This window comes from Pistacia vera, unplaced genomic scaffold, assembly GCF_008641045.1.
Source record: "Pistacia vera cultivar Batoury unplaced genomic scaffold, PisVer_v2 Contig804, whole genome shotgun sequence".
Lineage (NCBI taxonomy): Eukaryota > Viridiplantae > Streptophyta > Magnoliopsida > Sapindales > Anacardiaceae > Pistacia > Pistacia vera.
The window spans coordinates 167,096-192,679 of NW_022196673.1; the positions used below are offsets into that span (position 1 = coordinate 167,096).

A 25,584-nucleotide genomic window follows, 5' to 3' on the forward strand; every position below is an offset into this window, starting at 1 on the left:
GTTAGACTCAAAAAACAAATTTTTCCAACGTATTAAAAATTGTAAAATTATAAAATTAAATAGTTGAGATGGTTATTTTTTTCCTAAAAAATCTCCAAATTATTATAATTGTTTTTTGGTTATTTCTCACAAAATAAGTCAAATTAATTAGAAATTCAATTTAATTACAAGAACCTAAAGATCTTGTGTCCCAATGATGTAGCTATAGTAGCAGTCGCCTTAAATAAATAAAAATAAGTACGCGCCAGTGCGCCACCAGCTTCTCGGTCTCCGGGCAAATTCTTTGACGCAACCTGTCTTATTCCAATCGCATTTGCCTTCTTAATTCTTTATTATAACTATAATAATAATTATTTTCAAAACACACACACAAAAAAAGAAAGGCTTCTTGGGTAACTGGGTTTATCTAATTCATCTGTTTCTGCATATTTTAACAGTTCGTTTATTTGATACTAAAGCTGAACCGGGTTCGAATTTTTTTTATTGCTATTTATTTTGTTGCCGGATTTTTGTATTCAGTGTTGCCAGTGTTTTAATTTGGTGACGTTTTGTAAATAACAAAAGGGTTCTTGGATTTATCAAAATTAATTCACTGTGCAAAAAGGGTTCTGGGGTTTATCATAAATCCTGGTATCAATGGCAAAGAAGAAGAAGAAAGGAGGAGGAGGGAGTGGGAGGAGAAGTAAAGGAAGAGCTCAATTGAAAGATCAGTGTTCTCATAATGGTGGTGAAAATGAGCTTCTTTCTGAGGAGATCACTGCCTTGTAAGTTCATTTTTTCGCATTGCATTTGAATTTAAATTCAATGTTTTGATTGATGAATTGTTGGTAAATGGGTCATTTTTTATTGAAGTTTTGGTTGTGTTTGAAGATAATGCTATTCTGTTTGGTTATATTATTTTGCTTTGGTGAGATTTTTGTAGAATATTGGAAATAAGGGTTATGAGGAACTGATTTTTTTTTTGATAACTTAAGCTAACTATATTAAGCTTTCTCAGATTCTAAGAAGAATATAGGAAGAAAAAAAATATCTTTAAATTCAATTGTGATTAATGCACATAGCGAAGCGAAAAAGCGAACTGTATGCCATGAAACTGTTGTCAGTCTCCCCATAGTTATCAACAATCATGTCAGCTCTTTCCAGCCAATACTAGACATGTCCGTAAGACTTACAACTTTTACCTGCCAATGAAAGCTTAAAAATTTTCTCCAACGTCAAAGAGGTACTAGGAGAAGGTTCTGCCTACGATAATTTTTGCTTTCCTGAATGCATAAAATCACACCCTGAAAGTAATTGTAGGACAGTGAATTTAAAGATGATAAATGTTTTCCATTGCTTTTTTACACAGAACACAGCAATGTAGTCACAAACAAGAAAAAAGTTTAGGAACATACTCTGAATTACCTGGTTCAATATGAACATTTGTTATTCTTTCGCTAGTTTCCCATATAAATCTGTGATAGTGTTTTTACTTTAGGAATTTAGATTTGCTAATAACCTATGATACATACATTACTCTACCTAATGTTTATATATGGACTCAAAAGGTCCTGCTTAGGTGACCTTTGCAGATATTCTTGAGATCTTGTAAAAGTATTTTACTATGATCTCAACGTGTTATAAAAATTTTAATCTTGTGGTTTCAGGTGTGCAATATTTCAAGAAGATTGTGTCATTTCAGGATCGCCTCCTCAAATCATTATTAAACTCAGGTTATTTTGTTTTCATGTAAGCTCAAACAAGTTCATGAATTATGAATTTCTCCTTGACTAAGTTTTGTTTTATTTCAAATTTGAGCAGGCCCTACTCAAATGATATGGGTTATGAAGATCTAGATGTTTCTGCCTCTCTTGCAGTAAGGTAGCTGAGGTGGCATTCAATGTTTTTTTGTTTTAATGTCAAGGCATAACTTTGTTCTACTTCTTTTCTGTTTATATTTTTTTCAGGTGCTTACCAGGGTATCCTTACAAGTGTCCAAAGTTGCACATTACTCCTGAGAAAGGTTTGACAGAAAAGGATGCTGATAATCTTCTTTGTCTCCTTCATGATCAGGTGTTTTATGATTTGGTTTTTAATTATTTTTCATAAACTTTGTTGTTGAATAGCGTGAATTTCTCTTATTTTGACTTTTTTTACTTACTTGTACTTGAGTTTACCTAATATATTTACGCTAACACAGCTTTCCTATTTTGTAATTGCTCTTTTGTTATAGGCAAATTCTAATGCGCGAGAAGGACGGGTTATGATTTTCAATCTGGTGGAGGCTGCTCAAGAATTCCTGTCTGAAATAGTTCCAGTTGGCCAGTCTAATGAATCTGTAAGCTTTGCCATTTATTCATATTTCCATTTAATTCATCATGGAATAACTTTGTTTAACTTTTACTTTATTTTTTTATATGTAATCTTTTTTTTTTTTAGAACCAAAGAGAGAAAGGGGTGTTTCTTTGAGTAGATTAATCTTGGTATGTGAATAATGATATTGGAGATACTTGAAATGAGGAAAAACAAATTTTTAAACAATTTGGGAGCACAAAGATATGGATGGATTGCAGGGTTTAAAAAGGAAATGAACTGGTATTAAACAATTTGTACTTAGGTGATATTGGTCCCTTGTCCCTTGTCTTTGTCCACTGAAAATCTCATGCAGAAGCTGATGTTTGGCCCTAAGAATTTACCCACTCATCTGTTCCATAAATAGGAATTAGAATACTGTTCTTTTTTCTGCTAAGGTCTTCGTTATATGTTGTCTTACATTTGATAGTAAAGGATAGGGGAAATTTCATTGATTTCCCTTAAGATTTCATCGAAATGAAACTGCATTTTTTTTGGTTTGAGAAATAGACAGAAATCTTTCCAGAGGTTTAGAAATTGTCATAAACCTCTGCTAAAATTCCTAATTTATAGGGAAGTCCCTGCCTATCTTTAAAATCAAAGGGTTTGTCCTTACTAAGGGAGGTGAAAAAAATTAGCATTAAGAATGTGATATTTTCATGTGATAGGCCAGAATCTTAAGCCACTCAATCGCTGTCCTACCGCTGCTTCATGTGGTCAACACACTGAAACCAACTTTGAAAATTTTCTATGATACATTCACTCTTGACCTAAGCTTAGAATCGAGATTCTACAAATGATTTCCTTGATTCTGCAGAGATCTGAAGATGGAAGTAATTTTTGAAAAAGGATGCTTGGTATGCTCTATACTTCCCAGTTGTGGGGTACTTATAGTATAAGAATAGTTGGAAAATTTGCCTGTATGAGTAATTTCAAATATTCTTATAGCTAACTTGACAACTGTACTATCATGATACCACATACCACTCTGGTAAATTTGTTGATGCATTAAACATGTAACTTGGTACTTATTCTAAAATTGGATTATAGGCATAGCATTCAGAATTTTACTTGTGGGTTCTTTTTGCTTGTCAGTGTCTTTTTCCTTTTTTAACTACATTTTTTATCTTTCTGCTGCATGTTTTTTATTTACACTTCTCTTTTGGCAGGTCTTAAGCTCAACAACAGATAGCAGCGGTCAGTTGTTTAAGGATATTGTAGTCTCAGCTACCAAGAGTTGCTCTATGAGGGGACCTTTTGTTTATGGCTTCATAGATCTCTTCAGTGGCTCTGGAGAGTCATGGCATTGGGGTCTTGGAATGGATGACAACAAGGGGATAGTTTCTTCTGTAAACGCCCACATGTCTGATGGTTTGAAACTTGGACATGAGGTTTCAGGGAAAAAAGTTGATAAGAATGTTAAGCCATTGACAGTGCAAGATACAAAGCAAGGTCCATTACCTTTGCCAGCTCCCAAACTAGAATCTGTTAAAGAAGAGCATGAAGAATTCAATAAGAGCAGATCATCTACTGATTCATCTGGATCAGGAATTGAGGAATTGATAGACAATGATAAAGAAAGCGAGAGTGAGGTGAGCTATGTTTGGATGTCTTCGAGCACATGTACTTATAAGTAGGGAAATGCCAGGAACAACCACTTTCTCATTCTCTGACTCTGCTCCTAACATGTGTACAACTGATTTAACTATTGTTTCATGCTATTTTCTTACCCAACTTCTTTTTTAATTATATTACCAACTGACCACTGTCTTTGTCTCTAGTCATGTGTCAAGAGAAGACTGAGAGCCAGAAAGAAAGTGAAGAAGAAAGTGTTGCTGCATTACTCTTAATATTGTTATATTCCATGTTTTTGTAACTTCTCTCGTTAATCAATAGTTGCTCTAGCTGCCATTGCTGTGATGGATATGTTTGATTTTGCAGGCATCATTGTTGATCTATTTTAATTATATACATTGTTTTTATACACTTATAAAGGACACTTTGGTCAATATTTTTCACTTTAAATAAATAATGCATATATAGTCTTAGGTCATACCCTTTTTTGTTGCTAAAAAGATAGGGAAAAAGGAAAAAAAAGTGTTGGCATCTCTTTGGGCCTCTGTATTAAAAGACTTTGACGACACCACTTTTTTCTTTATCCATCTTAATTGTTTGGGTGTAGTAAGATAATTCTGGTTTATAGGACTTGTCCATGCCATACTGTCTCTTTTTTTTGTGGGGGATTTCTTTTTGCACAAAGGCTCATGATACTACTTGTAAAGCTAAAGCTTTAGCCCCTTTTTTGATGGGCTACTTTTGAAGGAGTGGATTTCTGATCCACTTTCTAAGTTTTTTCATAATATACATTTCTACGTTTCCTATAGAAAAAAAGTATAGGGCACATACAGGTTCAAAATTCACTGAAGACTTGAAAAATTGTCAAAGAAGTTAATATCTTTTACGTATTTTGGATAAACTCATGCATTTTGAACTTATCCTTTCCCCATTTAAGTACTCTTGAATTTTCCGATTTTAGATCGTGATTTGTTTCATTAGCTCCATCTTTTTATTGGATGAGAAGGAAATTTGTTAAGAGAAAGAATTAGGTGAATAGAGAATAATCTGTATTGTCATTTAATGATTAGTACATCATAAAACCTAGCAAAAACAAAATTTAATAGGTAAACCGGCCAAGAGAATAGATCAAAGTTTTATGGATATGTCTTGGAAGTGCTTATGTGTTGATAATATTTGACCTACTGTATAAATATTGCATGTTTTTATTCAGGAGAATAGAACTGATGAAGTTGGTGGTGGTTTTGAAAGTGAGACTTCAGACTCATTCTCTTCTGCATCCTTAGGTCAAGATCAACCGTCTCAAAATCTTGAAAAAGAACTATTAATGGTAATTTTCGTATGATCTGTTACTGTCTTATTACATGCAGAAAGTCCAAAGTATAGGCTGATTATCAGGTTTATTTTTCATCAGGTTCATCTTCTTCGTCTTGCTTGTGCTTCTAAAGGACCATTGACTGATGCATTGCCACAAATAGCCACTGAGCTGTGCAATCTAGGTGTATGTATTTTAACCTATTCTTTTCTAGGGAATAAAGGTCCTTTTGTTTAATTTGAAAAATTCTTGTTCTTGTTTTTATTAAACTGCTATGCTCTCTGATGGTTTGGTTCAGATCTTTTCAGAATGGGTGCGGGATTTAGCTTCTAAACCATCTTCACTCTTTAAAAAAACGTTTGATCATGTTTTCCATCAACAAATGGTTTGTCACTCATTTTCTTTACTTTTACCCTCTTTCTTGCCACTTGACTGATTTAAAAAATTGTTTCACTTTGTTTATTTTATTAATATTTTCTAGGTTTCGTCCAGAGTATCTCAATTTTGGAAACCTACTTTGGATTTTGGAGGACAAAGTACTTCTCTCCCAAGCTCTCGCTATCTCAGTGACTTTGAGGAGTTAGAACCTCTTGGTACTGCCTCATCTCAAATTTTGATTTATTTTGAATAGTAAGAATTAGATAGATTAATATGATTAAATTCATCCAATTTCACTATCCGGGATGATGAAGTTATTGATAAACTGACTGCTGGCACTTGTATTTTCTCTTGAATAATAAAATTTCTCAAAAGTTCAGATGTAAAACTGCAAGTAAAGATGGCAGTATAGTACTATTACATTTTATGGAAATTTTTAGTTAAACAAGTTTTCTGAATTAAAGGCTGTTTCATGTATAAATTTAATCGTTAAAGTGTTGAATACTACTTCTCTCTCTCAATCATGTTATGGAGTCTAAATGGGTTTATATAAAATTCATTGCCTGGATTGGAGGATATATTTTATTTTTTCCAGCTTGCTTAAGCCTAGAACCTTTTTGGGGGAAAGCTAGATGTTTTCTTGTGTTTATGCCTTCTTAAGAGTTTTCCTTTATAATGGTAACAGGTCATGGTGGTTTTGGCCATGTTGTATTATGCAAAAATAAACTAGATGGAAGGCAGTATGCTGTGAAAAAAATTCGCCTCAAGGATAAAAGTTTGCAAGTTAATGACCGGATATTGAGGTAAATTTACTTTCTTTTAGAAAGAAATCTGGATTTCATTCACCTGAAACTCTAATACTATGTTTCAGTAATTGTAACATAACTTGATTTACATACGACATAGTGTTTTAATGGTAATTCTATTTATTTGTTACTCATTATTACATTGTAGGAGGTCGTATAATTATTTGTTATCTGATTTCTAATCATTTCTTCAATATTTTGGTTTGGGATATTCATAGTATTTTATGGGTTAATGATATTCACTGTTACCTCATACATGCTTTGGTGCTGAGTAAGCTCATTATGATTTATGTAAGATTGTTCCAAGATAGAATGTTGGAGCTGTTACATGTCTAGATCTGATTTCTCCAATCCTAGCATTTTTACTTGAAGATGGTTGAGGGATCGCAACATGTTCAATATTTGGTGTAACATAGATTAAGCCTGTTTCCATGATATTTACCTAATGGAAAGTCATTGGGGTTTAATATATATTTATCTTTTTCTTCTCTTCTGTGGAGAGATTGTATAAATTTATTGCTAAGACAAAGAAAGTAGTAGACAGAAAGCTCAACCCATGGTCCACCTGACTAAGTGTCATGGGAAATTTAAGAGAGAGGTAATTTGAAAAGTCCAAAATTTGAGCTTCTTTTGATGGGCATCAGACAACTTTTTTCATGTCTTTGAGCTCGTTAAATTTCAATTGAATGACAAAAAAATTCAATGGAGCTCCTAACATTAACAAAAAAAAAATCCGTGGATAAGTTATACCTAATTGGTGCTTAATATTTTGGCTTTTCCTTTCTTTCTTGGGGTTTGGACAAGTATCATCTCACTAATTCTAATTCCCAAAATGTCAAGCTTTTATTTAAAGGGCATATATAACCATAAAACCATGTCCCTTATCATTTATACCCTTAATGAAACAACAAAGACTTTGTTCTTTAACCTTAACAATCTGATTAAAGAATGCTAAACTATGCTAGACTTAGTAGTCTAATGCATTTTGGTTATTTTTGTCCTCGTTATATTTCATTGAGGGCAATTAGGTTAACCCACATGATTTTATGGCTACTTCTATCTTTTAAACAAAACCTTGACATTTTGGGAATTAAAATTAGTGAGATGGTTATATAGGGGAATTACTCTTACTTCTTCCCCCCCTCCTTTTGTTGATTTGCAACTCTTTCTTCTTGGACATCATTTTAAAATCTGTTTGTGTCAACTTGGCGAGGTACTTAGGGAAGTGGCCACACTTTCCCGTTTGCAGCATCAACATGTTGTCCGTTACTATCAGGTGAGACCTTTTCTTTGTCACTATCTGCATGTTTTTGATTACCATGTCTCTGTCTTTTAGTGGCTATATTCTACTTTGCTTGCATAATGCTTGTCTGTGTGCATGCTTTGTCTTTTAGTGGCTATATTCTAGTTTGCTTGCATAATGCTTGTCTGTGTGCATGCTTTGTCTTTTAGTGGCTATATTCTAGTTTGCTTGCATAATGCTTGTCTGTGTGTATGCATTATGACATCTCATTTTCAGCACTGATTGTGGTACAATTTTTGAATTATTAGATTGATGCAACTTCAATGGTTGAAATTACGTGTAACATGCATGATAACCTGAGAATGACACACATGAAATGTAATCTTTAAACATTTGAGGTCAAAATTGAATCGTTCACTAGTTGTGTGACTTATGTCATAATTTGTGTAGAGAATAGGGGAGAGTGGCATTGATCCTAACTGTATAGTTATCGCTACCGATAAGATAGGTTGATTAATATTTGTACCTCTTTCATGGTTGTAATGTTTGTAAAAACTCCCAGGCATGGTATGAAACAGGAGTTGCTGGTTCTGATGTGGACAGCAATTGGGGTTCAGGGACTGCAGCGAGCTCTACATTCAGCCACAGAGCAGGAAGCTCTGCTGATGTCCCTGGCTTAGAGAATAAACTTGAATCAACATATTTATATATTCAAATGGAGTATTGCCCCAGGTAAAACATTAACTCCCCTTGATTTTCTCCAGGCTTGAGCTATATATTCTTCTTTCTCAACTTTGTTGTAAGTTATTTTTCCCCTTGGTTTGAATTAAATATGAATGAATCTATGTAAGTTTATTGAAGTTTAAATGTATCGTTGGACTCTCTCCTTTCACATTTTTTTTTTTTTTTTTTTTTTTTTTTTTTTTTTTTTTTTAAGGAAATGGAAAATTTAAAATTTACAAGAAGGTGTCGTTAAGCAATACAGAAGAAAATTAAACAAGACAACCAAAGATTTTCTATAATGAAAGTAGGCCAATCTAAAGTAACCCTACCGATGTTGGGCTCTTTCCTATTAGTTTAAGCTTTAGGATTAATGTTCTTAACAAGGTATAGATCGATAAATTGAACAAAAAAATTTATGCTCTCCCTCCCCCTTGTATTAATTAAATTGTGAGGCATATTAAATAGGCCCCTGTTTTGATCCAGTTACTTTTTTGTGTGTGTTTGGTTCCATGTGTTTTTTTTGTTAGTGCTCGAATGCATGTGACATCTATTTTATTAAAATTCAACTTCTCACAGGAATGGAGTTGTTAGAGTTTAAGTTACATTGTTGGATTCTATCCTATAAGATTAAGTTTTTAGGTTTATTTGGGCTAAATATTAGTGTAGTTAAGAAATTCTTGTCTCTGCATTTGATAGTATTTGGTATCAGTCTTTCCTACCTGATGATGCTACTATGCTGCACATCGTTAGCCATGATTATTGGAAAACTTCATGCATGGAATCTTTATTCATATTAAATAATACTTGATACTTGAAAATTGTTTTGTCATGAAAAAGATGATTATCAAGAACCTAGTAGAAGTATCTTTTATAATAGAATTGCCTTTAATGCATTGCAAAGTGAAGGGCATATATCATGCAATATGATCTTTTGTCCATATCTTCCATTTCCTTTTTCCCTATAGAAGATATCTTTTGCTTCATAGTATACGTAAACCTTTTAAGTTCTTGAATGCAAACACATGCAAATGCACATGCTTTTTTCTTTTTAACTTTGAAATTGTGAGTAAATATACTTATTCCATTGCCATTCACCTTAACTCCATGAAGCTATAGGGAGTTTATAGGTTGTTCTTTTTTCTTTTTTCGTGCAATATGTTTTGTTGATCATGTTGTGCTCTCTCTGTGTGTCCTTCCTATTGGTTTGAAGGACTCTTCGCCAGGTGTTTGAATCATATAATCATCTTGACAAAGAATTAGCATGGCATTTGTTTCGCCAAATTGTAGAAGGCTTGGCGCACATACATGGACAAGGAATCATTCATAGAGATCTAACTCCCAATAATATCTTTTTTGATGCTCGGAATGATATTAAAATTGGGGATTTTGGTCTCGGTAAGATAATGACATTCTTCTGTTTCCTTTTAGCTTTTTAAGTTTCAAAGTGCTGATCTTTCTACTGATAACCTTCAATATCCACACTGATACACGTTAGGTTCCCAAAAAATATCAATAACGGAAATAATAATTCACATTTGGTGGACTAATAATGCTGTTTGTGTTGTTATGCATGGAAGTAATGCTTCTAAATGACACTATTATAAATATCTATGAGTACCTGCTTTTTAAATGCATTAAAATGGTCTGGTAAGTAAGTCAGACTGCCAAAAATAAGAAAAGCAGCATGCACTAGTTTAACAATTTATATTCATTGTTGAAATATTAAATGAAGCAACTGGAAACATCAATACTTTACATAAATCTATGGGATAGTAAATTCATGTTTGTTTTTCATGTTTCAGCCAAATTCTTGAAGCTGGAGCAGGTGGATCAGGATGCGTTTTTTCCAACAGATGCTACCGGAGTTTCAATGGATGGCACTGGCCAAGTTGGTACTTACTTTTACACTGCTCCTGAAATTGAGCAAGGATGGCCAAAGATTGACGAGAAGGTAAATGTTGTTTAGATCTCTTTTGCTTCTGCTAATTTCCAGCTGGTATACCTTTTAATTTTTGTGCTCTAGCAATTTAGTCATATTATTCATTTTGCAAAAGATTACTACATAAGATAACTGTTGTGGAGTCTTCCTTTGTCTCAGGCTGACATGTACAGCTTAGGAGTTGTGTTCTTTGAGCTTTGGCATCCTTTTGTAACAGCAATGGAGAGACACATTGTTTTATCTGATTTGAAACTAAAAGGAGACCTTCCTCCTGCATGGATTGCTGAATTTCCAGAACAGGCATCCTTGTTGCGGCGCTTAATGTCTCCAAGTCCATCTGATCGTCCATCTGCCACAGAACTCTTACAAAATGCATTTCCTCCACGCATGGAATATGAGTTGTTAGATAGTAAGTTATTGGACCCTCATATAGTACAAAAATATTCACGCTTGTACTTTTCCGTTTTTGAAATTTTCTGTGCGATGAATTTAACTGGGAAAAAAAAAAGGTGTTATAGTGGCTTATTAAATTTAATGATTAAAAGAAAAGGTGAGAAAGGAGTTTTGAGTCATTGATCAACTTTCATTTTATGTGAACAAACTGATTTCCGATATTTTTAGCTGCAATGGATAATGTATGGATGTTTAAAGTATATATATACTTGTATCCTCCTTGATTCTTTCCTTGTATCTTCAGATATTCTGCGGATGATGCAATCTTCTGAGGACAGAAGTATATATGACAAAGTTGTGAGTTCAATATTCGATGAAGAGACACTGGGCACTAAAAACCATCATCAACATGCTGATACCTTAAAGATCACAAGAGATAATGCTTCCTCTATCCAGTACACAGATGTAGACACTGAACTTCGTGATTATGTTGTTGAGGTCACTAGGGAAGTGTTCAGACAATATTGTGCAAAGCGTTTGGAGATAATGCCTATGTATTTGTTGGATGAGAGTCCACAGTATAAAAGGTTTCCCTCTTAGTGAAACTAGTTTTCTTGAGTAGTAGAGCTAGCTAATTACTTTTATTTATCTATTTATTTATTTTATGAGAAGGAACACTGTCAAACTTTTGACCCATGGAGGAGATATGCTTGAACTTTGTCATGAGCTACGTCTACCTTTCGTTTGTTGGGCTATTGCAAACCAGGTATTTTATATCTAACTTCACTTATATTAATGGCACATTTTGCACCTGGATACTCATTAAGTTACTGGTTTTCTCTTTGGATCCTCATCTGCACAGCTAGTTCACCTATATGTATATCTTTTGATCTCTTTTGTTAATGAAATTCTCTGTTTCTATTAAAAAAGACTTTACTGTGTTCCATTCACATTCATTTTTTTGTTAATTGCAGACCAGGCACCCATTAAAAGTTTTATCATGAATAACTGATAGAGGAGGAGAAGAAATAAGATAGATAATAGATAGAAAATAGAGAACTAGAAGATGAACAAAGATAAGCTACAGAAAATTGAGAGATAAACCTAGGGAGAATGAAGAAACAATGAAATAAAATACTAAAGCAACTCATGAATGTAATAAAACTCTGAAAATACCGATCTTAAAATCCATCCTATTTCTCCTACATCAATAACTATGTCATTTTCTTCAAATTTCTTGTTGCAGAAGTCTTCATTTAAAAGGTATGAAATATCATCTGTTTATAGGAGAGCAATTGGTCATTCACCACCAAATCGCTATCTTCAGGTATAACTTTGATCATTCCATTTCAGGCATTCTTCTTCAATTTTGTCTGGGTCAAATGGAGTATAATTGTTAAAATTGATTTCATGCCTTTGGGTTTATTTGCTTGTCAAAATTGATGTTTTCTGAATCCCTCTTTATAACATTATTAATTGTCCATAGGGTGATTTTGACATTATTGGAGGTGCAGCAGCTTTGACAGAGGCAGAGATTCTCAAGGTGCTGCCCTCTTTGTCTCATTTATACTGTTCTTTATGTGTCAATTGCATTCACTTTCTAATATTTACTTTAACTCTCAAAATAAGCATCAGGAGTTTCCAAGAACCTTTTATATTTGATTGATTATGTATTTCTCTCTCTATGACTGATTTGACACAACTCTTCCGTGGATTTGTACAAGTTCTGTTCGCAACTCTATGTAAATTGCTTATTTGTATTAATAATAGAAAACAACCTATAGTCAATTAATTCTTTTCATACTCCATCCACACCAGCATCAGTGGTTTCCATTGATGAGTGAGATATTACACTGTCTAAACATTGATAAGTAACCAGCTAGCAGTGATGTAGTTTGTCTATAACCTTTCAATGATTAACTTTCAGTTTCATATCTGTCAGAAGGTCTTAAACAAAGTTCATCATTTTCTTTTTAATTTTGGACTTATTTTGCAGGTGACAATGGACATTGTAACTCGGTTCTTTCATTCAGAGTCATGTGATATTCATCTCAATCACGGTGACCTACTGGATGCAATTTGGTCGTGGGCTGGAATCAAGGCTGAGCATAGACAGAAAGTAGCTGAGGTATATATGTTAATGTACATATAAGAATTGCGTCATTGAGTATGTTAAGTATGTGCTGACCGATTCTTCTTTGTTTCCAAATGAAGCTGCTTTCCTTGATGGTTTCCGTGAGTCCCCAATCATCTGATCGGAAGTTAAAGTGGAAAGTAATTAGACGCCAGCTTTTGCAGGTTCGAGGAAGAGTGTAATCTTTTGCATTTAGTATACTGTAACATTTCTCATTAATATACTAACACCGGAGGACCCAGTTGTAGTTCTTAGGTGATGCTAAATCATATAGTACTAAGACATGAAAGGGATAAGTGAAGTACTAAATTTTGAATCCAAATAGATATAACTGGAAAAAACCGATTCATCTAATAGATCCAAGTAGGTGAGCATAAAACTTGTAAAAGCTTTTACTATTAAATGATGCAGATTACTCATACTTTTACAAGCCTTGAGAAATCCTTTTGAAACCTTGATAAATTATTTTAGGAGCAAGTGATAAACTGCTATTATTTATTTGAGTTTGTTAGTTTAACACTACTTTCATTACAGCTGATTTTCCTGGTTCCATGTAATTTTTGTAGAGCTGAATAAACTTGGCAATATCTGCAGCATTATAAAAGTTATTGTTTGTCTATGCCTTGAATGACACTTGAGGGAAAACTTGAACATCTATTTTATTTAATTTTTAAATGAGCATCTAACCAGAGTTCGAGGTAAAATTTGGTCAGCATGAGCATCTGATACCATATTCCTGTAGTTACGTTAATATGCGCAAATGAATTATGCTCTTAATGGACTCAAATTTTGTTTCATTGTCAGTGCATTCATGTATGGTTAATTAACTAGCACAATTTAGATTTTTTATTCAATTTTGAAGGAGATGGAATGAGATTCATTTGTTTTTAATATATTTTAATTCAAATGTAATTAATCTCTCCTAAATTTTACTCATTTCAGGAACTTAATTTAGCAGAAGCTGTTGTAAATAGGTTGCAGACTGTTGCTCTACGGTTCTGTGGAGCTGCAGATCAGGCTCTTCCTCGATTGAGGGGTGCTTTACCAGCTGGTAGTCCTTCTGTTACTCAAATTATTTGAGGAAATTTGTACATACCATTCATTTTGATATCACTGCAGATAAACCTACGCGCAAGGCGCTTGATGAGCTGTCTGACCTCTTTAGCTACTTGAGAGTGTGGAGAATTGAAAAGCATGCTTATATAGATGCTCTAATGCCACCCACCGAGAATTATCATAGAGATTTGTTCTTTCAGGTAAAATAAGTTACTGTCAATAACCTGATAAAATTAGTAATGATTCGTTCTTAATTCTTGATATAAATTCCTAAAATAATAAACCATTGCATCATAAAACGAAATTGCAAAATGTCTTTTTTGATCTTGCATCTACAATCCTTCATAAATTTTTATGTTGTTGAGGTCCATCTTCTCCTTAACATGTGTGCAAGTTCTCTTGTTTTCGCTTTGTTCTTTTTCCCACTCCACAAGCTCAGGTGACAGTGAATAGACACTATTATGGTTTTACTGGAATGCATATATTCTGCAGAAAAACAAAGGGGAAAAATTGGAGAATGCTGAATTGCTGGGATAAGGCTGCTGCCTTGGGGCTGCTTGGCATTTTGCGTAGGACTCGTTTATATTGTTGTAGATTGTGGAATAATAATTTATTTCATAATTTGCTTACAAAAATTGTTTGGTAAAAACATTAAACAAGTGATTAATATTGTATCTTAACACCTACATAAATTCTGATTATCTCATAGACAGTCTACTTTTTGTAAACCATGGTGAAACTGGAAACTGTTACTTATTTTTGAATATTCTATTTGGCTTAATAAGAAGTTTCTTTTGAATAGGTCAATCACAGAGATCAAAATTGGTATTCATGTCTAGTCATTTCCTTTTCATAGTAAAAGTGGGTTGCTGAGTAATTTCAGTAATACGTTCTTAGTCATCATACGAATATGAATTTGTGCATTGTCTGATATGCTTTCATATCATGGAATATTTGTTTTAATCGACATGTTATAGATTGATTAGGGCAGCAATATGTTTGTTTCTGTTATGTTTTTCTTAGTGATCTGATTTGTGCTTAAATCAGATTGGTAGACCTATCTAATAAGCATTGATAGAAAAGAATTCCATACTGCTGATATATTTCTATAACCCAGTGGCACCTTTTCTCTGCCCAGGTTTTCCTGATGAAGGACAACAATCATGGATCACTTGTTGAAGGTACATTGCTTGCCGTTGGTGGCCGCTATGACTATTTGCTTCATCAGATGTGGGATCGTGAATATATAGGTTATGCACATGTGAGTTCTTTTGCCTACTTTTCATTTATTTAGACAAATAATAATAAATGTATAAGCAGTCTGTGCACAACAAGAATGCCAATGCACTAAGGAAATGCCTTTGAACATTTGATGTGCTCAGTGCACTGTAAATTGTAATATATTAGGGCAAATTAAAGTACGTTGGACATTGTTGCTGATTGGTACAAGGAAAGGTAAAAACTGAACGCTAAGTGTAAGTCGTGAAGTGGTTATTCAGCAGTCTCCTAGTGAGGTCTAAAATGAATTGTTTGTATATCTTGAGAGGACAGATTTGATCAAATTTTTTCCATAAAGCCACTTATTCTTCTAATGACTATTTTCTTACCAATGTGGATCAACTTTATTAGTGAAGGTAGAACATGCTTTCAGTTCCAGACTTGAATGAAAATAAATTATAAGTCACCGGACCAAGCTGATATTTATATTCTTATCCAGGAAAGTGTATCAACTTTGTCCTTTAATTCACTGCTAATGTATTATTTTGCACAGAGAACAAATCCTCCAGGTGCTGTTGGCACCAGCGTTGCACTGGAGACAATAATTCAGCTTTCTCAAGTTGATTTTAAGCCTTTCAGGTGCAGTTTGCTTGGACTTCCCATCCCTTTTTACTTCCACCTCCCATTTAGAGTTTGAGTTTGTTATTTAAGGCCTTGGATATCCTCTTTCTGTCTTCTGTTACAGATTTGAAACCAGCACCAGTTTTCTTGTTTGTTCAAGAGGCGGAGGTGGTTTATTGGTTGAGCGCATGGAACTAGTTGCTGAACTATGGGAGGAGAATATCAAGGTTGGTAATTGAGTTATCTGATAATGTAAGCTGCAATATTTATGTCACTTGGAAGTGCCTAAATTGCCTGTTGCTTACTGATGAATTATCTCCATCAGGCTCAGTTTGTCCCTGTACCAGATCCAAGTCTTACAGAGCAGTATGAATATGCAAGTGAGCATGATATAAAATGTCTTGTCATCATAACAGACACAGGTGTATCTCAGACAGATTTTGTTAAGGTATTGCTGAACTAAGAGCCCATTTCTTAATTTTATTAATGTTGTATTCTCTTAAGTTTCCTGGTAGTTCCATGGAAAAGATGTCATCGTAAATTTATGAGTACCATATTATAGCTAAGACAATTCTCCAACACTACAGTCAAGAAAGTGGTTTGCCGGATTAACATGGCTTGATTTGCAATTCTGTACCCCATGTTTCCCCTTACTTGATTATCAACCTTGACGACATATATCTATAAGATATCTACCATTCTGATCATATTTAGATGTAACTGAAATTCATTTCCAGGTTCGTCATCTTGAAGTTAAGAAGGAGAAGGTGGTTAAGAGGGAAGAAGTTGTCAAGTTTCTATCGGGGGCAATCGTGACTCAATTTAGAGATCCCTCACTTTGGAATTAGACCCCTTTTTATTGAAGTTTCAGTTCATTCCCGTGCTATACTTAAGAAAGAATGAAGTTGCTTTTACTAGGATTACAGAGTTTTGCTTCACATAATCTGTTAATATGCCGCCCCTCTGGCTCACAGAAATCAAAAGTATCGCTTATTTCATTTTTTAGAAGGAGATCTCCATCCTAAAAATTTTGCAGCTACAGTTATTGGTGTTTTTTATCAACTGATCTGGTACATATTGTAAATTTTGTAAATGTCTATAGAGAATTACCATAATGAGTGAATTGGAGGCACTGTAATCTTTTGGGGTTTTGGGTTTTCAAATTGTGTAAATGAATGGTTTCTCTAGCATTTTGTGATAAATTTTTACTGTTGTAAGTTGGATTCATTGTGACATAATAAAGAAACAAAAAACTATTTTTGCTTTATTTGTTTCTTTGTGAAACTCTCATCTGGCAGTTGAATCCTTTTTTCATTCTTTGCATTAATCATATAGCAATTGCAGAATAAATTCAATATCAGGAACTTGGCTTCTAGGGTTATATACTATAATATCAATCTGGTAATATTATCGGATTGAAGGTATCTTCAAAACAAATACATATAACTTCAATCTATTGGTTAATTCTAGTCCGATTATATTACCAAATCGATATTGCAGTGAATAGCTCTAACACATAAAAAAGATGTGCTAGTATTGAAGACTTTGAAGTAATAGCAATTGTAGCACTGGTTATCCATAAAATTACATCCTTTCACTCTTTTTCTCTTATCACATTCCAACCAAATCAACCACCAGAAACTGAAGCAAAGCCGCCACCACCATGAATCAAGAAATCAATTAAGTTCTTTAGAAATTGTGCTGCAAGAATAAGTTCTCTTGAGGAGAAGCAGGTCCAATCTCTTCCTCCAAACTCCTCAACCCATCTCCAACACTTCCCATGTTGCCCATATTTCTTGCTTCCAAGTTCTTCCCATCCACATCTGCTTCTGAAACCGATGACTTTCGCCTCTGGGAAGATGTAACACTTGGAAAGGTTATCCATGAAGGAGCTCTAAACTCGTATCTTTGATCTTCAGCTTCGGCTGCATCAGTTTCGGAGGCTGATTGATTCGAAGACCTCTGAGATGATTTTTTGTGCAATCTATTACTCCCCAAAATCACCTCAGTTGGCAAAATTGGTTGCTCAATGCAGGGGCTACCCATCAGTTGGGCGAGCGCACGTTCCAGGGCTGTCGTTACCTTATCCATTGATGGCCTCTCCTTCCCTCTCATCCTCACACATTTGCAAGCCACATTTGCAATCCTTTTCAAGGCATCAAGATCAGTTGGAGGCTTCAAGACAGGATCAAGAATTGCTGATAAATCTCCGGTTTTGATCAAAGGAACTGCCCATTCAACTATATTGCCTTCATCATATTGCATATCGATAGCTTTTCGCCCGCTAAGGATCTCCAAAAGCAACACTCCAAAACTGTAAACATCAGACTTGGTAGTAAGATAATGGAGCCTGTAGTACTCAGGATCAAGATATCCAAGAGTCCCAGCTGGAAGCTCAGCTAAAGGGGAACTACTATCTGCAGGTCCCAACAAAGAGAGACCAAAATCAGCAACTCGAGCATTGTGTTCTTCATCAATAAGGATGTTTGATGACTTGATGTCACGATGAATAACAGGCGGGCAGGCATATCCGTGCAAGTATTCAATTCCTCGTGCTGCTTGGACTGCAATTGTCACCCTTCTAATCCAATCCAATTGCTCCTTTAAGGCCTTGTTCTTCCCATGAAGATGTTGGTGCAAAGAGCCATGTGCCATGAACTCATACACCAAAAGCCTTTCACCACCCTCTTCACAATAGCCTAGCAGATTGAGCAAATGAGCGTGGTTTAATCTCGACAATAGATCTAACTCTGTGTGGAATTCTTTTGAATTCTTTTGTTTATCAGAAGACATTATTGCCTTTTTAACCGCGACAACTGTCCCATCTTTGAGTATCCCTTTATAAACACAAGAAAAACTGCCCCTCCCCACTTGAGATTCTTCCTTAAATCCTCCAGTGGCTCTCTCAAGTTCCTCATAACTGAACATCTGAGCCCTCCTTATCTTGAGCTCATCCAAGTCAGGTCGGATTTTGCTATTATCCTTCTGGTAGGAAGCATTAACACCATTGACTTTGCGTGACTTTGATGACACTTTTGCTGAGCAATTACAGTTCCTTAACTTGTACCTAACATATAAAACAGCAGTTAAAGAAACAACAGTTACTAGAAACACAGCAAAGACGACCTCTGCAACAATGACTGGCAATTGCATTGACCAAAACCGCTCATTCTTCTTCCCCACAACACCATTGTAGAGCAATGAAGAACAATTTGAGAAGCATTCAGCTGAGGAACAACTCGAACAATTGTATTCGCAAACTCTATCCGATTTCAAAGTGCATTCAGCCTTCTGATACATTTCAGCAGGGCAATTGTCGCTGCAGGGCAAACAAACATGGGAATTGGGAGACTTGCAAGGTGCATGTTCATTACTAACTTCATATGAACCGGGCACACAAGGCGTTGTTTTGCAAAGTCCAGGAGAGACTGCTAAAGGGAGAGAGGCTGGAAATCCAACTCCCCAACAAACTGGAAGCAAAGACTTGTCCTCAAGAACTCCACAAGTGAAGTAGTTTCCACCTGCAATCTCATAGACCTTAACACCACTTGGAGGCGGCGTGCTTGGTTTGATAATAAACCCCCAACAAATAATTCCATAATCATTGCGCTTAATTCCACAAGCATGAAACTTTCCTCCTACAATGGAAAACATTGGATCACTTGGAGGTAAGTCAACGTTCCCCTGACCTGAATACGCCACGGAGATTTCTTCTTCAAGGTCTAAACTTCTTCCCCAACAAAAGGCTCTTGAATTCACCCCTTCTAAAATCCCACAAACATGATAACCACCAGCTGCAATCTTTTGAAACTTCATTTCTTTGGGAATTAGGCTAATCACTCTGCTACTAGTCTCATCACCCCAACAGAAAACAGTCCTGTTCTGTGAAAACAAGCCACAATTGAACTCTGAACCAGCTGAAATTGATTGGATCTGCCCATCAAACACATANTCATCCTCACACATTTGCAAGCCACATTTGCAATCCTTTTCAAGGCATCAAGATCAGTTGGAGGCTTCAAGACAGGATCAAGAATTGCTGATAAATCTCCTGTTTTGATCAAAGGAACTGCCCATTCAACTATATTGCCTTCATCATATTGCATATCGATAGCTTTTCGCCCGCTAAGGATCTCCAAAAGCAACACTCCAAAACTTTAAACATCAGACTTGGTTGTAAGATAATGGAGCCTGTAGTACTCAGGATCAAGATATCCAAGAGTCCCAGCTGGAAGCTCAGCTAAAGGGGAACTACTATCTGCAGGTCCCAACAAAGAGAGACCAAAATCAGCAACTCGAGCATTGTGTTCTTCATCGATAAGGATGTTCGATGACTTGATGTCGCGATGAATAACAGGCGGGCAGGCATATCCGTGCAAGTATTCAATTCCTCGTGCTGCTTGGACTGCAATTGTCACCCTTCTAATCCAATCCAATTGCTCCTTTAAGGCCTTGTTCTTCCCATGAAGATGTTGGTGCAAAGAGCCATGTGCCATAAACTCATACACCAAAAGCCTTTCACCACCCTCTTCACAATAGCCTAGCAGATTGAGCAAATGAGCGTGGTTTAATCTCGACAATAGATCTAACTCTGTGTGGAATTCTTTTGAATTCTTTTGTTTATCAGAAGACATTATTGCCTTTTTAACCGCGACAACTGTCCCATCTTTGAGTATCCCTTTATAAACACAAGAAAAACTGCCCCTCCCCACTTGAGATTCTTCCTTAAATCCTCCAGTGGCTCTCTCAAGTTCCTCATAACTGAACATCTGAGCCCTCCTTATCTTGAGCTCATCCAAGTCAGGTCGGATTTTGCTATTATCCTTCTGGTAGGAAGCATTAACACCATTGACTTTGCGTGACTTTGATGACACTTTTGCTGAGCAATTACAGTTCCTTAACTTGTACCTAACATATAAAACAGCAGTTAAAGAAACAACAGTTACTAGAAACACAGCAAAGACGACCTCTGCAACAATGACTGGCAATTGCATTGACCAAAACCGCTCATTCTTCTTCCCCACAACACCATTGTAGAGCAATGAAGAACAATTTGAGAAGCATTCAGCTGAGGAACAACTCGAACAATTGTATTCGCAAACTCTATCCAATTTCAAAGTGCATTCAGCCTTCTGATACATTTCAGCGGGGCAATTGTTGCTGCAGGGCAAACAAACATGGGAATTGGGAGACTTGCAAGGTGCATGTTCATTACTAACTTCATATGAACCGGGCACACAAGGCGTTGTTTTGCAAAGTCCAGGAGAGACTGCTAAAGGGAGAGAGGCTGGAAATCCAACTCCCCAACAAACTGGAAGCAAAGACTTGTCCTCAAGAACTCCACAAGTGAAGTAGTTTCCACCTGCAATCTCATAGACCTTAACACCACTTGGAGGCGGCGTGCTTGGTTTGATAATAAACCCCCAACAAATAATTCCATAATCATTGCGCTTAATTCCACAAGCATGAAACTTTCCTCCTACAATGGAAAACATTGGATCACTTGGAGGTAAGTCAACGTTCCCCTGACCTGAATACGCCACGGAGATTTCTTCTTCAAGGTCTAAACTTCTTCCCCAACAAAAGGCTCTTGAATTCACCCCTTCTAAAATCCCACAAACATGATAACCACCAGCTGCAATCTTTTGAAACTTCATTTCTTTGGGAATTAGGCTAATCACTCTGCTACTAGTCTCATCACCCCAACAGAAAACAGTCCTGTTCTGTGAAAACAAGCCACAATTGAACTCTGAACCAGCTGAAATTGATTGGATCTGCCCATCAAACACATAGTTTTTAGTCATGTTGTAGCCCCAACAATCCACAAATGAGTGGTTTCTCCACTTTCCTGTTAAGGGCTTTCTCAAACCACATAAATGGTAATCACCAGCACTTATTTCTACATATTCAGCTCCTTTGATTATAGGCTGAGGAACTCCCATTTGGATATAGCCACTACTTCCCCAACAATATGGCTGGTTTGAAACCATTAATAGTCCACAAACAAAGCCATCACCAGCAGTTAGACCTATAAATGGGAAATGAGAAGGAGTGCCATAGATAATTGCAGAATTGGATCCATAACAAGTCACAATATGAGACCCATCTGCCTTCAAGCCACAGAAAACTGGACCATTTTCACCATAAGAAATGGCAATTGAAGACATTGAGCCTAGACCACAAACTAAGCACAATAAATTTGATAAAACCAAAACAAGCACAAGAAATCCAGCTCTCCAAGTGCTGCTTTTGAATACCCAGATGGGGAAATCTGTTGCCAAAAAGCTTAAAATTTCCATCACACAAACCAATTCAATTGTTCAAATATGAAAGAATCCCCCCGCCACACTCTATAGTACTTAAATAATTGGCCTCCAAGAATGTAAATAGATTAAGAAAACACAGCTCCAGAGTTGCATAACTTTGTTTTGGATTCAGATAACAAAATCTACTGTCTTTGAGTGCTTAGATTCGGAAGAAAAACTTGTTTACAGAGAAACCACCTACTAGAATGAAACTCCATTTTCTTTTATTTTGCACCCCAAGCTTCAAAGTTCAAAGGAGAACAATGAGAGAAGACACTATATACAGAAACTTATATGTTAATAAACATCAATGGAAGAGAGCATGTGATTAAAAAAACCACATAACAGAAGCTAATGACACAGCAACTTACCAAAATCCCAGACGAAAAAACCTCTTCTTTAGTCAGAAAAGAAGCTCAAGTCACCAGAGTCTAATAAAAACAACACTTTTAGAGAGAGAGAAAAAAAAAACCAACAAAAGTTTCTATTTTTCTCAAAAACTCGTCTAAAAACACATTCTTGTTTATTTTTTCTCCAACATTGGATCAAGAAACATGAACTTCATTCATTGACTTCTTCTCCAAGCTGACACTCCACTTCAACTTAAGACTAAACTTGAACCTCACTCATCCCTCTTCCCATGCATGCATGTTAACTCAGAAACAAAAACCAAAAAGAAAAAGAAAGTGAAGGTGAAGGTGAAGGTGAAGAAGATGAACAAACAAAAAGAAGAGAAGAGAAGGTGAAAAGGGAAAGAAGGGTGGTTGAAAATGGTGGTTGCAGGGGTGCAGGGAGGGAATGAAGAGGGAAGAAAGAGGGGCAATAAAGAAGGCATAAAACAAGAGCATCTCAAAATGGAGAGATGCAGGTGAAGACATTAAATGCGAAGTTAATGCATAGATGATCTTTTTCATGCCTCAATTACTGCAAACCTTTTTCGAAAAAATTTAGCCATACTCTCTCATTCCATGCATGAGTTCAAAGTTTTTTCTTTTTTCATTAAATTTGTTTGTTTGTTTCTTCTATTTCGACTTTGCATGCATATTATAAAGACTCTTTCTCAGTGATAATTTCATTATCTCAATAATAATTCAATCTGGAATTTTATCTTCTAATATTTATGACAATAAATAATTGTTTAAATTATAAAACTTGTTAGATGATATAATAAATGGCTTTTGTATCATCTAAAATGAAAAGATAAATATTCGGAAAATCTTTTTATCGAAAATTGTAAAAAAATTTCTTTAATATTTAGTAATGTCAAGTAACAAAAGTTTGAATTTAGAAAAAATTATAGAAATCCTCATCTAGAATAAATATATATATTATAGGTTTTTTTGTTTAAATATAAAATAGCCTCATTTGATTTTAGATTTTTATTTTATTTTCAATAATGCTTGAATTAGTAAAATTACTAAATAATGAATTGAATAAACATGAAATTAAAACAAAAAAAAAAAAAAAAAAAAAAGGGAAAAACTCATTGTCAAAATCTCTATCTATAAACTTATCAAATGTGTTTGAAAATAATATCTCTAAGTGTTGATAGGGTACTTTAGTCTGTAATTTAGTTTTGGATAATTTGTAAGAGTTTTGAAAGTGGCATTTATTTTTTCAACAAACCCTTTCCTAACATTGCCACTTTTTTTCTTTTTAAAAAAAGAAAGAATTCATTAATTTAATTCAGCTGAAAATGTCCTTTTTGGTTATAATTTGGTATGAACTGTACAATATAATAATTTGACTAACCTAATTTTTAGACAAATCCCATAAATTTAGTTCTATTATTAGTAATTGTCTTTGATGGGGGGCCTTTACTACGTACATTTATTTTATTTTTATTTTAAAAGATAAGAATAATTTACTAATTCTATTATTTATCTTAAATGAAAATAATTTGACAGTATTGGATCAATAACAACAATTAGATGAAAATACTAAAATAATTAATTAATATTAATTTGACATAAATAAATTTGATCTTTTGAGATTAATATAGTAAGGTTTCATGATCTAAAGAAGGGACCACACCATTTGTTTTATAATAAAGAGTACTATTATTATTCATATCTTGTTTTATTTATTATTTATTTTTAATTAAATTTACATAGATTTGAGTGAGGTCTATACTTCATAACAATGATATTGTTATTAATTAATTAAGCTCTATGCAATAAACTAGTTTAATGGATTGTCTATTATTTTTTTTTAACATTTAAAATTAATATAGAATTAGTTTTTAAATGGGTTTGACCCTAGGAGAAATTGAAGAGAGAAAATATTTTTAAAAAGATAATTCACATGGGCAATTTGGTATTAATTAATTAGGTTTGATAGTGTGATCAAAGTTTGGTAGTTTAATTATATTTTGTAAGCTAAAGTTCTATTATTAGTAATTAGGGTAGACAAAGATTACTTAGACATTACTATGTGCCAATCATAATCTATATTATTAAATTGCAAGACTAAAAAGGAATGAAAGAGTAGGATCCGTATAACTTACCCTTGTGGACCATCTTTCTCATTTTGAAATTCACGTATAGGGTACCTGCCCACTCGCACTAAGTGGATCCGTCCTAACCATCTCTTCATATAGAGAAAAGGACTTCTTCCCACCTAAGGTTTGCCTAATGATACTTTTAACTAAAAAGTTTCAAAATATTATTTTCACTCAAAATTTATATTCTGTTAATACCTAAAAGTACTTCAATTTCCAGTCAGTATTTGACGAGTTACTGAAAATTAGGATAATAAGAGTTTTATAAAATGCAATCTAGTAAATCAAATGGTGATGATGATTGATTGAACCAAATTAGATTATGAGTGGCCGAGATTCGAGCATGATCTAAGACTTCATATTTATCTCAAATCTGGCTCTTTAAAATTAAAATGCATATTTACCTCAAATCTGGCACTTAAAATTAAAATGACTTAAAGACCAACAACCCCAATCCCCCAAAAAGAAAACTATGTGAAGGACATTTTGGGAGGAATGCGTCACATCATACATTCAACTACTTGTACTCCAAGGAGAAGGTGAGAATATAAATATATTGCCGACCAACAAAGGCTTTGAGCCCCACAAGAATAAGATTATTAAACAACTTTAATTTAATTGGAAATTATGTAATAAAATATATTATCCAATACTTCTAGTCAAACTATTATTATATTAACTTTACATTTTTGTTGGTAAGATGAGTAAGATGATCATTTGTTTCATGATTTTTTTTTTTTCAAATAAATTTAAAGAATTTTATAAGCAATAAAAAAATTGTTGATTTATTATTAGATTGCTAAACGACACACACACACACACACACAAAAAAGGTTTTATTGGTCAAATATTTAACAAGAATATTAAATTGGCAAGAGTTTTAGCTTTTTGTGTACTCTAAAATTTGTCTTTATTTATTTATTTATTGTGTATAATTAATTAAAAAATAAGCCAACAAGTTGGAAATATGTTTATATTGATTGGTAGGTTATGTAAAACACAATCCTGAAAATCTTCAAATAGTTTGTGATATTGCTTGTTAAGTTT

The 25,584-nt window shown here is 34.5% G+C and overlaps 2 protein-coding genes across 2 annotated transcripts; one reads left to right on the forward strand and one right to left on the reverse strand.

Moving 5' to 3' along the window:
• The first annotated feature begins 377 nt into the window (after positions 1-377).
• Positions 378-16,999, forward strand: LOC116117322 (eIF-2-alpha kinase GCN2). The gene is made up of 29 exons (XM_031403359.1): positions 378-764; positions 1,647-1,712; positions 1,801-1,860; positions 1,947-2,052; positions 2,213-2,317; positions 3,501-3,923; positions 5,120-5,236; positions 5,321-5,407; positions 5,520-5,606; positions 5,703-5,814; positions 6,285-6,402; positions 7,627-7,681; positions 8,211-8,380; positions 9,582-9,766; positions 10,174-10,322; positions 10,470-10,719; positions 11,008-11,290; positions 11,376-11,469; positions 11,950-12,030; positions 12,190-12,246; positions 12,700-12,831; positions 12,918-13,001; positions 13,780-13,888; positions 13,957-14,093; positions 15,032-15,154; positions 15,665-15,750; positions 15,857-15,959; positions 16,058-16,180; positions 16,470-16,999. Exons 1-29 carry the CDS (start codon positions 637-639, stop codon positions 16,578-16,580), a joined length of 3,741 nt encoding a protein of 1,246 aa, XP_031259219.1. The 5' UTR covers positions 378-636; the 3' UTR covers positions 16,581-16,999.
• Positions 17,000-17,207: 208 nt separating this feature from the next.
• LOC116117325 (serine/threonine-protein kinase-like protein ACR4) lies at positions 17,208-22,473 on the reverse strand. Its single transcript, XM_031403365.1, has 2 exons — positions 21,263-22,473; positions 17,208-19,421 (listed from the first exon to the last, which is right to left on the reverse strand). The coding sequence occupies exons 1-2, from the start codon at positions 22,029-22,031 to the stop codon at positions 17,422-17,424; spliced, it is 2,769 nt and encodes a 922-aa protein (XP_031259225.1). The 5' UTR covers positions 22,032-22,473; the 3' UTR covers positions 17,208-17,421.
• Positions 22,474-25,584: the final 3,111 nt, after the last annotated feature.

Coding starts and splice junctions, on each gene's coding strand:
- LOC116117322 (XM_031403359.1), top strand. CDS start 637: ATGGCAAAGAAGAAGAAGAAAGGAGGAGGAGGGAGTGGGAGGAGAAGT. Junction 1,861..1,946: donor TCTGCCTCTCTTGCAGTAAG/GTAGCTGAGGTG, acceptor TATTTTTTTCAG/GTGCTTACCAGGGTATCCTT. Junction 10,720..11,007: donor GGAATATGAGTTGTTAGATA/GTAAGTTATTGG, acceptor TTGTATCTTCAG/ATATTCTGCGGATGATGCAA.
- LOC116117325 (XM_031403365.1), bottom strand. CDS start 22,031: ATGGAAATTTTAAGCTTTTTGGCAACAGATTTCCCCATCTGGGTATTC. Junction 19,422..21,262: donor AATCTCCGTGGCGTATTCAG/GTCAGGGGAACG, acceptor TGGCGTATTCAG/GTCAGGGGAACGTTGACTTA.